This window comes from Coregonus clupeaformis, chromosome 11 (assembly GCF_020615455.1).
Source record: "Coregonus clupeaformis isolate EN_2021a chromosome 11, ASM2061545v1, whole genome shotgun sequence".
Taxonomy (NCBI): domain Eukaryota; kingdom Metazoa; phylum Chordata; class Actinopteri; order Salmoniformes; family Salmonidae; genus Coregonus; species Coregonus clupeaformis.
In genome coordinates this window covers 25,046,379-25,062,246 of record NC_059202.1, presented here as the reverse complement: position 1 = coordinate 25,062,246, position 15,868 = coordinate 25,046,379, and the positions used below count along the sequence as shown (strand labels likewise).

Below are 15,868 nucleotides of genomic sequence, written 5' to 3'. Positions count from 1 at the left end.
GGCCACTTTAAGAAATGGAACACTAGTCACTTTAATGTTTACATATCTTGCATTACTTATCTCATATGTATATACTGTATTCTATAATATTCTACTGTATCTTAGTCCATGCCGCTCTTTCATTGCTTGTCCATATATGTATATATTCTTAAATTCCATCCCTTACTTATATTTGTGTGTATTGGGTACAGTGGGGGAAAAAAGTATTTAGTCAGCCACCAATTGTGCAAGTTCTCCCTCTTAAAAAGATGAGAGAGGCCTGTAATTTTCATCATAGGTACACGTCAACTATGACAGACAAAATGAGAAAATAAAATCCAGAAAATCACATTGTAGGATTTTTAATGAATTTATTAGCAAATTATGGTGGAAAATAAGTATTTGGTCAATAACAAAAGTTTCTCAATACTTTGTTATATACCCTTTGTTGGCAATGACACAGGTCAAACGTTTTCTGTAAGTCTTCACAAGGTTTTCACACACTGTTGCTGGTATTTTGGCCCATTCCTCCATGCAGATCTCCTCTAGAGCAGTGATGTTTTGGGGCTGTCGCTGGGCAACACAGACTTTCAACTCCCTCCAAAGATTTTCTATGGGGTTGAGATCTGGAGACTGGCTAGGCCACTCCAGGACCTTGAAATGCTTCTTACGAAGCCACTCCTTCGTTGCCCGGGCGGTGTGTTTGGGATCATTGTCATGCTGAAAGACCCAGCCACGTTTAATCTTCAATGCCCTTGCTGATGGAAGGAGGTTTTCACTCAAATCTCACGATACATGGCCCCATTCATTCTTTCCTTTACACGGATCAGTCGTCCTGGTCCCTTTGCAGAAAAAAATAGCCCCAAAGCATGATGTTTCCACCCCCATGCTTCACAGTAGGTATGGTGTTCTTTGGATGCAACTCAGCATTCTTTGTCCTCCAAACACGACGAGTTGAGTTTTTACCAAAAAGTTATATTTTGGTTTCATCTGACCATATGACAATCTCCCAATCCTCTTCTGGATCATCCAAATGCACTCTAGCAAACTTCAGACGGGCCTGGACATGTACTGGCTTAAGCAGGGGGACACGTCTGGCACTGCAGGATTTGAGTCCCTGGCGGCGTAGTGTGTTACTGATGGTAGGCTTTGTTACTTTGGTCCCAGCTCTCTGCAGGTCATTCACTAGGTCCCCCCGTGTGGTTCTGGGATTTTTGCTCACCGTTCTTGTGATCATTTTGACCCCACGGGTGAGATCTTGCGTGGAGCCCCAGATCGAGGGAGATTATCAGTGGTCTTGTATGTCTTCCATTTCCTACTAATTGCTCCCACAGTTGATTTCTTCAAACCAAGCTGCTTACCTATTGCAGATTCAGTCTTCCCAGCCTGGTGCAGGTCTACAATTTTGTTTCTGGTGTCCTTTGACAGCTCTTTGGTCTTGGCCATAGTGGAGTTTGGAGTGTGACTGTTTGAGGTTGTGGACAGGTGTCTTTTAAACTGATAACAAGTTCAAACAGGTGCCATTAATACAGGTAATGAGTGGAGGACAGAGGAGCCTCTTAAAGAAGAAGTTACAGGTCTGTGAGAGCCAGAAATCTTGCTTGTTTGTAGGTGACCAAATACTTATTTTCCACCATAATTTGCTAATAAATTCATTAAAAATCCTACAATGTGATTTTCTGGAGAAAAAAAATCTAAATTTGTCTGTCATAGTTGACGTGTACCTATGATGAAAATTACAGGCCTCTCATCTTTTTAAGTGGGAGAACTTGCACAATTGGTGGCTGACTAAATACTTTTTTCCCCCCACTGTATATGTTGTGAAATTATTACATATTACTTGTTAGATATTACTGCACTGTCGGAGCTAGAAGCACAAGCATTTCGCTACACCCGCAATAACATCTGCTAAACGTGTATGTGACAAATACAATTTGATTGATTTGATTTGAAATACTCAGATTCTGCATAGATCAACAGATTTTTTACCATGCATAGAGAGAAGCAATGTTCCCTCTAAACTGCGCGCGTGTATAGCCGCGCACCTCCTCCAGGACTGCCACGCAGAAGAAATGCCAGGCCGCACAGAGACGCAAGAGATTGAACTTCACTGAGTTCGCCCCATTAGTTTGCACTATGTAGAGCAACGTTGTTTCTGTGATCGAATCAACATTATATCAGCCCCTTTTCAATGCAACAAACCAAAACAAATCTAACTTTGCAAGATTGAGTCTGTGATTTTGTTGTAGCCGGAGCACAACAGAGTAGAATTCTATTGGCGGGGAGCCGTGCGTGTGCACATTTGTTGATATTCTTTGCTAGTCAGCGAGTTATTAGCCCAGTTATAGATAAGTATAGGTCAGCAATGGGGAGTAACTGCTTCCTACATGAGCACAAAACGTGTAGGCTACATTTCAAGCTCTCTTTGAAAAGCCAGTCAGGTAAAAAGCTTATGTATTAATTGAAGGGGCAGTGTTGTATTTTGAGACAGGCTTGAATATGCAAATAAGCCAATAGGCAGAGGGGTAGCCTACATTGTCTAATTCTCTGTATAGTAAAACTGTTATTTTGTAAAGTGGTTTCTTGCATCATACAACATAATACAATGCAATTTACAGTCACCTTGGCCCATCGTGTTACAGACTTAGTAAAAAATCATTAATGTCAAGCCCTTCATAATGTAAAAACGTTTTTAAAAGTCTCATGCAATGTAGGCCTGCATTGGACACCACATATAGGCTACTGTAGGCTATATAATAGAAATCAAAAGCTATTTCCATGTGAAAATGTTATGGTATTTGCTCCATTGGTTTTGTTGGTAGGCCTACATTATTTTCAAATAGCCACAACAGCCTACTGGCTACTGTCTAAAACTGTAAGGGTACAGCCTCAGTGTTCAATGTAAACATGCACTGGAAGTTGCACCAAATTCTCACAACGTTCAAGTTTCCGCTCACAAGACCAAAAATGTGCTTAGTGCCCCAAAAAATTGGAGGGAATATTGGAGAGAAGTGTTTCACCTATCAATGTGCTGTAGTAATCCTATGTTCAGTGCAGAATATATTTTTAACACACACATAGACAGCTGAGCCCAAATACCCCAAATATACGTGATCTGCCCAACAATGCATCTACCAGACGATTCATTCCGGTTCTTAAGAACTCTAAGGCTACCTACCACAATGACTACCGCCCTGTAGCACTCACATCTGTTGTCATGCTTTGAAAGGCTGGTTATGGCACACGTCAACTCCATCATCCCAGACACCCTAGACTCATTCCAATTTGCATACCGCCCCAACAGATCCATAGACCATGCAATCTCAATTGCACTGCCCTCACCTACCTAGATAAGAGGAATACCTATGTGAGAATGTTTTTCATTGACTACAGCTCAGCGTTCAACACCATAGTCCCCTCCAAGTTCGTCACCAAGCTTGGGACCCTGGGACTGAACACCTTCCTCTGCAACTGGATCCTGGACTTCCTGACGGGCCGACCCCTGGTGGTGAGCGTAGGCAACATCTCCTCCGCCACGCTGATCCTCAACACAGGGGCCCTACAGGGGGATGTGCTTAGTCCCCTCCTGTACTCCCTGTTCGACTGCGTGGCCACACACAACTCCAACAACAACGTTTTGCTGATCACCGACGGCGATGAGACGGCCTATAGAGAGAAGGTCAGTGACCTGGCAGTGTGGTGCCAGGACAACAACCTCTCCCTCAACGTCAGTAAGACCAAGGAGCTGATGGTGGACTACATGAAACGGGGTGGCGAGCAAGCACCCATCCACATCGACGGGGCTGTAGTGGAGCGGGTCGAGAGCTTCAAGTTCCTCTGTCCAAATCACTAAGGACTTAAAATGGTCCACACACACCAACACAGTCATGAAGAAGGCGCAAAAGCGCCTCTTCCCCCTCAGTAGGCTGTAAAGATTTGGCATGAGCCCTCAAATCCTCAAAATGTTCTACAGCTGCACCATTGAGAGGATCTTGACTGGCTGCATCACTGTTCGTATGGCAACTGGGCCACCCTCGATCGCATGGCGCTACATAGGGTGGTGAGGACAGCCATAGACTGTTCTCTCTGCTTCCACACAGCAAGCGGTACTGGCGCAACAAGTCTGACACCAACAGGCTCCTAAACAGCTTCTATCCCCATGCCATAAGACTGCTAAATAGCTAACAGAATGGCTACATGGACTATCTGTAATGATGTCATGTTATAGGATTGTGAGGACAGAGGTAGAGTTACTATATAAGTGGTTTGGGGCCATGAAGTCTACATTCCATTATGTCAAAGGAGATTACTGATGTTTAGGATAGCATGAGTGATGTTTAGGATAGTGACTTGGGGTAAAGAGTGATGAACATCAAAGACAGGGAGTGCCCATGGAGACTTGCCAGATGTATGCCAGTAAGAGGGTAACAGAAGGGTATATAAGGTAGTGTCTTCTTTATTCAAGTTAGTTCAGCTGACGAAGGGCAAAGCCATGTCCGTTTGTTAGATGAACCCACGAGCTCGTGATTCAATAAATACTTGGTATGAAATCTCCACAAATTGTCTAAGTATATCCTTGCATCCTTGATTCTTTGATACCTGAGCAACTCATCATAACACTATCTGAGTTGTTTTTTGTTCTACTATATTTTATAGTACTACTGATGTTGATTTCTGCATTGTCGGGATTAGAAATTGCAAGAAAGGCATTTCCCTGTATTAAAAAATTGTGAATAGGCTTTCATCGTATATTGAAACTCAATTGATGAACTAACAGTTGTCCATAATTCTGAGGATCTCTCAATGGAAGTGTGTGTTGCTGTCTATGCTCGTAGTGTGGCACTGGACAGTGATGGACGAGTCTCATTAACCACTAGATGTTGACACTGATGACCCCTCTTCTCTCTATTCATCTCTCTCTCTCTCTCTCTCTCTCTCTCTCTCTCTCTCTCTCTCTCTCTCTCTCTCTCTCTCACTCTCACTCTCACTCTCACTCACACACTGACTGACTGACTGGCTGACTGACTGACTGACTCACTCACTCTTAAACACAGCTCCTATCCCACAACCGAGTAGAGGACTAATGGTGACTAACCTCCTCAGTCAGCCACGACTTTTCCTCTCCTTCTTTTACACTCCTCTCCACGGGGTCATTCTCCTTTTAGCCTGCAGCCTCATTAATTATGCTTTCCCATTGAGACTTACGCCACACCAGTGGGCTGCCAGTGTTTTATGTTAATGTAGCTCTAGTGTTATGGTGTTTCCATCAGGGCTGTGACACTACAGGCTTCTGGCGAGCAGAATCAACAACCTCTACATCATTCAAGACTGTTGCTTTGTGACAAGGTGTTAAAGTCCACAGTTAGCAATTGCCAGTTAGCCATTCCACAGTCAAACATATGTTTACATTGCCAAAGCAACAGAAATAAACAGTTAATGAACAGTAACATTACACTCACAAAAGTTTAAAAGGAATAGAGACATTTCAAATGTCATATTATAGCTATGTACAGGGTTATAACGATGTGCAAATAGTTAAAGTACAAAAGGGAAAATAAATCAACATAAATATGGGTTGTATTTACAATGGTGTTAGTTCTCTCTCTCCGTTTCAGACTCTCTCTCTCTCTTTGCCCTTGTCCTCTGTGTCCTCTATGCCCCTCCCTCGATCCTCATGTTGAGGCCACACACTTTAGGAGCCTAGTCCAGATGGAAGAGTGATGACCTAGGATCAGCTGCCTCCATGTCCATGTGGTCTTATTCATTATGATCTAAAACGCAAGACCGGTCCTAGATCAGCACTCTGAGACACTTTATGAATATGGGCCCAGATCGTTATGTGCTTTAGCCAACTCCCCAGACTCTTGAACTGACCACCTATCAGTTTTTTATAGTAAATATTAAGTAATAATGTCAATATCTCAACATAATTCATAATGTGGTCGTTAATGATGTTGGATGGAGTTATGGATTTTTATTTTCCTAAACCCAAGTGTCACTAAAACCACTGAACGTTTTAATAAAATGTTCTTGCAATGTTTCTGTGGTTGTGGTTAATGGGCCATGCTGGTTATCGGTCCGGACCAGATTCCTGCACTTTATGCCTCCATTTTCACAATCCTCCCCCTCTCTCTTCCTCCCCTTCTTGCTACATTTCTCCACCTCTCTTCTTCCCGGTCTTCCCTTTCTCAACCCATCCCTCTTTCTTTCCCCTTAGTTTCTCTGTCTTTCTCACTCTCACCTCTTTTTCTCTCCTCTTCCTACGTTTCTTCAAATGACTATCACAAAGGTCTCTCTCCCTCTTTTCCCTCCTTCCCTGCCTCTTTTCCTCTGTTCTCTCTTCCTACTCTTTTTGTTTTCTCAACCCATCCACACTTACTACCTCTAAGGTCTCTCTCTCCCCTCTCTTCCCTCCTTCCCTCTGTTTCTGACCTCCTTTATGCTCACAGAGTGTTTCTCTCCCCCTTCTTTTTATCGGTGGGAATGTATGAACCTCTTAGGACTTTTAATTACTCTTCTCACAGTGTGACAGGAATGAAAGCTGTCTCTCGCTCTCTCGCTCTCTCTGTGTCTCTCCCTCCCTCTTTCCCTCTCTTTCTCTCTCTCTCTTTCGCTCCCTCCCTTTCTCTCTCTCTCTCTCTCTCTCTGTCTTTTCCCCTCTCTCTCCGCTGTAAAAAAAGAAATAGCTCTCAATGTTTTTATTTTCTATCTCTGAAAGGTCACAGATACTATCCCTCCCGCTTATTCTCTCTCCCTCCTCTCTCTCTCCCCCTCCTTCTCTACAGTGCCTTCAGAAAGTATTCACACCCCTTGTTTTTTTTCACATTTTGTTGTCACAGCCTGAATTTAAAATTGATTAAATAGCCTACACAATACTGGCCTACACAATACCCCATAATGTCAAAGTGGAAATGTTTACTAATTAATTACAAATGAAAAGCTGAAATGTCTTGAGTCAATAAGTGTTCAACCCCTTTGTTATGGCAAGCAATAATAGTGTTTAACATTATTTTTTTATGACTACCTCATCTCTGTACCCCACACATACAATTATCTGTAAGGTCCCACAGTCGAGCTGTGAATTTCAATCACAGATTCAACCACAAAGACCAGAGAGGTTTTTCAATGCCTCGCAAAGAAGGGTACCTATTGGTAGATTGGTAGAAAAAGATAAATAGACATTAAGTATCCCTGTGAGCATGGTGAAGTTATTAATTACACTTTGGATGGTGTATTAATACACCCAGTCAGTAGAAAGATAAAGGCGTACTTTCTAACTAAGTTGCCGGAGAGGAAGGAAACCGCTCAGGGATTTCACCATGAGGCCAATGGTGACTAAAACAGTTAGAGTTTAATGGCTGTGATAGGAGAATACTGAGGATGGATCAACAACATTGTAGTTACTCCTCAATACTAACCTAATTGACAGAGTGAAAAGAAGGAAGCCTGTACAGAATACAAATATTCCAAAACATGCATCATGTTTGCAACAAGGCACTAAAGTAATACTGCAAAAAAAATTGGCAAAGCAAAGAACATTTTGGCCTCAATACAAAGTGTTATGTTTGGGGCAAATCTAATACAACACATTACTGAGTACCACACTCCATATTTTCAAGCATAGTGGTGGCTGCATCATGTTATGGGTATGCTTGTAATCATTAAGGACTGGGTTTTTTCAGGATAAAAAAGAAATGGAATGGACAGGCAAAATCCTAGAAGAAAACCTGGTTTAGTCTGCTTTCCACCAGGACACTGGGAGATGAATTCACCTTTCAGCAGGATAATAACCTAAAACAAGGCCAAATCTACACTGGAGTTGCTTACCAAGAAGACAGTGAATGTTACTGACTGGCCGAGTTACAGTTTTGACTTATACTGATGAAAAATATAAACGCAACATGTAAAGTGTTGGTCCCCATGTTTCATGAGCTGCAATAAAAGATCCCAGACATTTTACATATGCACAAAAAGCTTATTTCTCTCAAATATTTTTGTTTACATCGATTTGTTTACATCGCTGTTAATGAGCATTTCTCCTTTGCCAAGATAATCCATCCACCTGACAGGTGTGGCATATCAAGAAGCTGATTAAACAGCATGATCATTACACAGGTGCACCTTGTGCTGGGTACAATAAAAGGCCACTCTAAAATTTGCAGTTTTGTCACACAACACAATGCCACAGATGTCTCAAGTTGAGGGAGCGTGCAATTGGCATGCTGACTGCAGGAATGTCCACCAGAGCTCTTGCCAGATAATTTTACGTCATTTTAGAGAATTTGGCAGTACGTCCAACCGGCCTCACAACTGCAGACCACATATAACCACGCCAGCCCAGGACCTCCACATCCGGCTTCTTAACTTGGGGGATCGTCTGAGACCAGCCACCCGGACAGCTAATGAAACTGTGTTTTTGTAAATGTATAATTAACAAAGATAGAACTATCACATTTACATAAGTATTCAGACCCTTTACTCAGTACTTTGTTGAAGCACCTTTGGTAGTGATTACAGCCTCGAGTCTTCTTGGGTATGATGCCAAAAGCTTGGCACATCTGTATTTGGAAAGTTTCTCCCATTCTTCTCTGCAGATCCTCTCAAGCTCTGTCAGGTTGGATGGGGAGCGTCGCTGCATAGCTATTTTCAGGTCTCTCCAGAGATGTTCAATTGTGTTCAAGTCCGGGCTCTGGCTGGGCTACTCAAGGGCATTCAGAGACTTGTCCCGAAGCCACTCCTGCATTGTCTTGGCTGTGTGCTTAGGGTCGTTGTCCTGTTGGAAGATGAACCTTCACCCAGTCTGAGGTCCTGAGCGCTCTGGGGCAGGTTTTCATCAAGGACCTCTCTGTACTTTGCTCCGTTCATCTTTCCCTCGATCCTAACTAGTCTCCCAGTCCCTGCCACTGAAAAACATCCCCACAGCATGATTCTGCCACCACCATGCTTCACCGTAGGGATGGTGCCAGGTTTCCTCCAGACGTGACACTTGGCATTCAGGCCAAAGAGTTCAATCTTGTTTTCATCAGACCAGAGAATCTTGTTTCTCATGGTCTGAGAGTCCTTTAGGTGCCTTTTGGCAAACTCCAAGCGGGCTGTCATGTGCCTTTTTACTGAGGAGTGGCTTCCGTCTGGCCACTCTACCATAAAGGCCTGATTGGTGGAGTGCTGCAGAGATGTTTTTCTTTCTGGAAGGTTGTCCCATCTCCACAGAGGAACTCTGGAGCTCTGTCAGAGTGACCATCGGGTTCTTGGTCACCTCCCTGACCAAGGCCCTTCTCCCCTGATTGCTCAGTTTGGCCGGGCGGCCAGCTCTAGGAAGAGTCTTGGTGGTTCCAAACTTCTTCCATTTAAGAATGATGGAGGCCACTGTGTTCCTGGGGACCTTCAATGCTGCAGACATTTTTTGGTACCCTTCCCCAGATCTGTGCTCGACACAATCCTCGGACAATTCCTTCGACCACCTACCTTGGTTTTTGCTCTGACACATGCTGTCAGCTGTGGGACCTTATAAATAAATAAATAAATAAATATATATATATATATATATATATATATATATATATATATATATATATATATATATATATATACAGGTGTGTGACTTTCCAAATCATGTCCAATCAATTGAATTAACCACAGGTGAACTCCATTCAAGTTGTAGAAACATCTCAAGGATGATCAATGGAAAGAGGATGCACCTGAGCTCAATTTCGAGTCTCATAGAAAATGGTCTGTCTACTTATGTAAATAAGGTACTTATTTTTATTAGTAAAAAATTCTAAAAACCTGTCTTTATGGGTTATTGTGTGTAGATTGATAAGGACATTTTGTTATTAAATCCATTTTAGAATAAGGCTGAAACATAACAAAATGTGGAAAAAGCGAAGAGGTCTGAATACTTTCCGAATTCACTGTACGTGCTCATCGTCCTCGACAGGGTCTTGACCTTACTGCAGTTCGGCATCGTAACCGACTTCAGTGGGCAAATGCTCACTTTCGATGGCCACTGGCACGCTGGAGAAGTGTGCTACTCACGGATGAACCCGGTTTCAACTGTACCGTGCAGATGGCAGACCGTATGATGTTGTGTGGGCGAGCGGTTTGCTGTTGTCAACGTTGTGAACAGAGTGCCCCATGGTGGCGGTGGGGTTATGGTATGGGCAGGCATAAGCTACGGATAACGAACACAATTGCATTTTATTGATGGCAATTTGAATGGACAAGAGATACCGTGACGAGATCGTGAGGCCCATTGTCGTGCCATTCATCCGCTGCCATCACCTCATGTTTCAGCATAATAATGCACGGCCCCATGTCGCAAGGATCTGTACGCGATTCCTGGAAGCTGATAATGTCCCAGTTCTTCCATGACCTGCATTCTCACCAGACGTGTCACCCATTAAGCATGTTTGGGATGCTCTGGATCGACGTGTACGACAGCGTGTTCCAGTTCTCGCCAATATCCAGCAACTTCGCACAGCCATTGAAGAGGAGTGGGACAACATTCCACAGGCCACAATCAACAGCCTGATCAACTCTATACAAAGGAGATGTGTCGCACTGCATGAGGCAAATGGTTGTCACACCAGATACTGACTGGTTTTCTGATCCACGGCCCTAGTTTTTATTTTTTACGTGTCTGTGACCAACAGTTTCATATCTGTATTCCCAGTCATGTGAAATCCATAGATTAGGGCCTAATGTAGTTATTTCAATTGACTGATTTCATTATAATGAACTGTATGTATCTCAGTGAAATCTTAGAAATTGTTGCATGTTGCGTTTATATTTTTGTTCGGTGTAAATCTACTTGAAAATATACGGCAAGACCTGAAAATGGTTGTCTAGCAATGATCAACAACCAATTTGACAGAACTTGAAGAATTTTGTAAAGAATAATGGGCAAATGTTGCACAATCCAGGTGTGGAAAGCTCTTAGAGACTTACCCAGAAAGACTCACAGCTGTAATCCCTGCCAAAGGTGCTTCTACAAAGTATTGACTCAGGGGTGTAAATTAGATATTTATGCATTTCATTTTCAATACATTTCCAAACATTTCTAAAAACATGTTTTCATTGTGTCATAATGGGGTATTGTGTGTAGATGGTTGTAAAATGATTTAATTAATTTTGAATTCAGGCTGTAACACAACAAAATGTTGAATAAGTCAAGGGGTATGAATACTTTCTGAAGGCACTGTATCTCTCTCTCCCCTTCATGTTCACTGTGTGACAGCTGCAGGTTTTTCATTAAACACTATGTTGGGCTGGGCAGAATTACAAAGAAAGAGAGGAAGGGGTGGTCTGAGCCAAATATAGACCTGTATATACCGCTTTGCTGATTGGACGATTTGGGTGATGGATAAATGATGCGAGTTGGATGGAGGAATCGCTGTGCAATGGATTGGGTGGAAGAGTGGCTTTTTACATGGTGTTGCAGCAGGTTCCCTTTGAAAATCCCTTTGAAAATGTTCTCTTTCCTCTCCCTACACACACACACACACACACACACACACACACACACACACACACACACACACACACACAGCGTACATGCACAGGGGTTGTTTGATCAGAAGATTTGAATCTCATTCTTTTGATGGGCAGCTGCCTTTGAGGGTAATCTAATATGGTCCTTTCATGAAAATGGGCAGATCTTCAATGGGGGACACACACATAGAGGGATTTAAGTCAGGACCTCAGCTCTCCCCCGACCTTTAGCTGTGGACAGAGAGGGGACGGGCAAAGATAGAGGCAGGACAAATAAGAGAGGGAGGACAGATAAGATAGGAGAAGAGGGGGAGGACAGATAAGAGAGGGAGGACAGATAAGATAGGAGAAGAGGGGGAGGACATATAAGAGAAAGACAAACTAGCTGTTTGCACATGTAAGAAACAAACTAAAATAGTGTAATTATAGAATGCTTGTGGATTTGTATTAAGACGCAAAGTGGAAACGGCATCGTTGTCATCAACGCAAGTATCTCCTGGTCGAGCAACAACAAATGCGCTCCTTGTGTGAATGGGGGCGAGGCTAGGTCTGTGTGGAAAGCGGCATGGAGAGGGAGAAAGAGAGCGGAGAGAGCTGACTCAAGTAGCGGAGTAAATTATAAAAATGGACGTTACACACGGCGTATCACATGTAATAAACCAAACATTCAAATACCATTATAGAAGGTAAAGTAAAAACCCAAACCGGTCCGTGCATCAATACTGGTATATAGTAAAATACGGTATACAGCCCAGCCCTAGACTAACCTGGCACCTGTGTAGCTCTATCAGAACTACAGCAGGACTCCGACACAGCCTTGAGGTACCCCAGAATGGATTGAAGATTACATTGTGTTAAATAGATGGCATGGTACATCCAAAGTGACTTGAATACTGCAATTGTAGGGATTATTGCATAGCAGAACTAGCTAGCATTTTAAAACTAGAAAGCAGAGCTTAGACTTTAGTTAGAGAGCAGAGATGAACATGCTCCTCTGTGTATTGGAGGTAGCCCAGAGCCTCCTCGGTCAGATAGTTGGGAGATATGGTAATTGTAATAATTGCACTCATGTATAATGGAACAGACCAGGGTATTCCACCGACTGGACAGGTCAAAAAGACTCATCACAGTAAAGAAAATAAGAATTGTGTGTGTGTGCCGCCTACGGGTGTCTATGTCAAGTATTCAGTCAGGCTGGGCTCCCGACTGGCGCAGCGGTCCAAGGCACAGCATCTCAGTGCTAGAGGCGTCACTACAGACCCTGGTTCGATTCCAGGCTGTATCACAATCCGGCCGTGAGTGGGAGTCCCATAGGGCGGCGCACAATTGGCCCAGCATCGTCCGGGTTTGGCCGGTGTAGGCTGTCATTGTAAATAAGAATTTGTTCTTAACTAACTTGTTAAATAAAGGTTAAATAAAGGTTAAATAAAAAATTAAGGCTGATTGCCTTTAAGAACTTTTCTAGTGCATGTGTAAAACTACATGTATGGTTTGGCGGTGTGCTCTTTTACCTGTAACTCTCTTCAACACTGAAACATAGAGCATTAGAACTAACCACCCCTCTCTCTCTTACTCCTGTCCCTCCAGAGCGGATCAGGTTGCGTTACGGGGAGCTGTGCGGGGAGCTTCTGTGTGTGGAGTTGGACAAGGAGCGCCAGGGCTTGGGTCTGAGCCTGGCGGGGAACAGGGATCGCTCCTGCCTCAGCATCTTCGTGGTAGGCATCAGCCCCGGGGGCCCCGCCGCCAAGGACGGACGCATCCGCATAGGGGACGAGCTGCTGGAGGTGAGGGTGGCCACACCTAAACACACACACTAGTGATGTGCGGGTTGAAATATTGTGTGGATGAAGTGCGGGTAGGTTGAATAAAGAGAAAACAATGCATAAAAAAAAATCCATAAATGTCTCATTCTTGTGCAGTTCATATCTACAGGCTACATGGAGGTTTTTCTTTCATTCTTGGTATCTGGCGTTAGCATGTAGCCTAACATATTGGTATCTGGCGTTAGCATGTAGCCTAACCTATTGGTATCTGGCGTTAGCATGTAGCCTAACCTATTGGTATCTGGCATTAGCATGTAGCCTAACCTATTGGTATCTGGCGTTAGCTTGTAGCCTAACCTATTGGTATCTGGCATTAGCATGTAGCCTAACCTATTGGTATCTGGCGTTAGCATGTAGCCTAACCTATTGGTATCTGGCGTTAGCATGTAGCCTAACCTATTGGTATCTGGCATTAGCATGTAGCCTAACCTATTGGTATCTGGCGTTAGCATGTAGCCTAACCTATTGGTATCTGGCGTTAGCATGTAGCCTAACCTATAGGGCCTAACTGTAGCATGCCAAATACACACCAACTGACAAATGCTTTTGGAAACGTGGGCAGAAAAAGTTAACGGCGATCCACTGAGGCAAAAAGGGCAATGTCGGAGTTTAATTAATAAGAGGAAAACTGTGCAACGGAGAGTTGAAAATAAATAGAAGTGAGGGTCAGAACAGTAGTCTAATGTTATAGAAGGGAGGGCCAGAACAGTAGTCTAATGTTATAGAAGGGAGGGTCAGAACAGTAGTCTAATGTTATAGAAGGGAGGGCCAGAACAGTAGTCTAATGTTATAGAAGGGAGGGTCAGAACAGTAGTCTAATGTTATAGAAGGGAGGGTCAGAACAGTAGTGTAATGTTATAGAAGGGAGGGTCAGAACAGTAGTCTAATGTTATAGAAGGGAGGATCAGAACAGTAGTCTAATGTTATAGAAGGGAGGGTCAGAACAGTAGTCTAATGTTATAGAAGGGAGGGTTAGAACAGTAGTCTAATGTTATAGAAGGGAGGGTCAGAACAGTAGTCTAATGTTATAGAAGGGAGGGTCAGAACAGTAGTGTAATGTTATAGAAGGGAGGGTCAGAACAGTAGTCTAATGTTATAGAAGGGAGGGCCAGAACAGTAGTCTAATGTTATAGAAGGGAGGGCCAGAACAGTAGTCTAATGTTATAGAAGGGAGGGCCAGAACAGTAATCTAATGTTGTAGAAGGGAGGGTTAGAACAGTAGTCTAATGTTATAGAAGGGAGGGTCAGAACAGTAGTCTAATGTTGTAGAAGGGAGGGCCAGAACAGTAGTCTAATGTTATAGAAGGGAGGGCCAGAACAGTAGTCTAATGTTATAGAAGGGAGGGTCAGAACAGTAGTCTAATGTTATAGAAGGGAGGGCCAGAACAGTAGTCTAATGTTATAGAAGGGAGGGTCAGAACAGTAGTCTAATGTTTGGTGAAGTGGTAAAAGAGGATGATAGCAGTGCCGGCTATGTTATGTAAGCTATAATGATTGTGAGGCGCTATACAAATTTGAATTCAAAATGGCAGGTCAAGGGAAATGTACTCATAGGCTTGAGTTTCAAGTTTGGAGAAGCTAATTTTCACCGTAAAAATGCATATTTTATTTACATTTTTTAAACATTTTAGTCATTTAGCAGACGCTCTTATCCAGAGCGACTTACAGTTAGTGATTACATATATTTTTTTTTATACTGGCCCCCCGTGGGAATCGAACCCACAACCCTGGCGTTGCAAACGCCATGCTCTATCAACTGAGCTACATCCCTGCCGGCCATTCCCTCCCCTACCCTAGACGACGCTGGGCCAATTGTGCGCCGCCCATGAGTCTCCCGGTTGCGGCCGGCTGCGACAGAGCCTGGATTCGAACCAGGATCTCTAGTGGCACAGTTAGCACTGCGATGCAGTGCCTTAGACCACTGCGCCACTCAGTAATAAAGCATTCCATGCATTATCGCAATTGTAGACTTATGTAAGATAGCCTACTATTCCTAATGTGATGAGTAGATTGGATAGTAATAATTTAGGCAAAAATGACCGTTCAATGCATGGCTGAGTGTGTAGTGGCATTGAGTAGCTAAACTGTTCGCTCAATTAAGTTGAGAATTTGGATAACTTAAAGACAGATTAGTATTTTCATTGTCTTCTCTTTACAGCAATAGCCATTTCCTTTCCAAGCGACGTTTTCCCGCGATTGTATTTGGAAATATTATGATAAGCCTTGCTGGGCCTCTCTGCTTTTCAATGACCATCACATTTCTACAATCATCTATTTGGAATTTGCCGCTCGCGTTGCCCAAATTGAGGGCCATTCTGACGACTTTAGGCAATGCGATTTAAAACAATCCACAGTTTATTTATTTTAAAGAAGCTAATGATCCTCTGTGGCCAAATCATGCTTTCTGATGTAGTAGCCTATTTTGAGTGATTTTTATTTATGTTTGTATAGACAGGAGTAGGCTAATTAGGCTACATCATTTTGGCAATTTAAATATTATTTATTTCTTTCAGCATCTTAAGAGCATGAATGCGCGGTTAAGGACCGTCTGTAAAGGTGGGGGTGCTGTCTTTATC

The 15,868-nt window shown here is 43.1% G+C and overlaps 1 protein-coding gene across 1 annotated transcript in view; it reads left to right on the top strand.

Moving 5' to 3' along the window:
* LOC121577422 (inaD-like protein) overlaps positions 1 to 15,868 on the top strand; it is a 240,065-nt gene that overhangs the window by 156,008 nt on the left and 68,189 nt on the right. Inside the window, exon 30 of the mRNA XM_045223383.1 lies at positions 13,057 to 13,253. Coding sequence (XP_045079318.1) covers positions 13,057 to 13,253 — 197 coding nt within the window. The remainder of the gene's footprint in view (positions 1 to 13,056; positions 13,254 to 15,868) is intronic.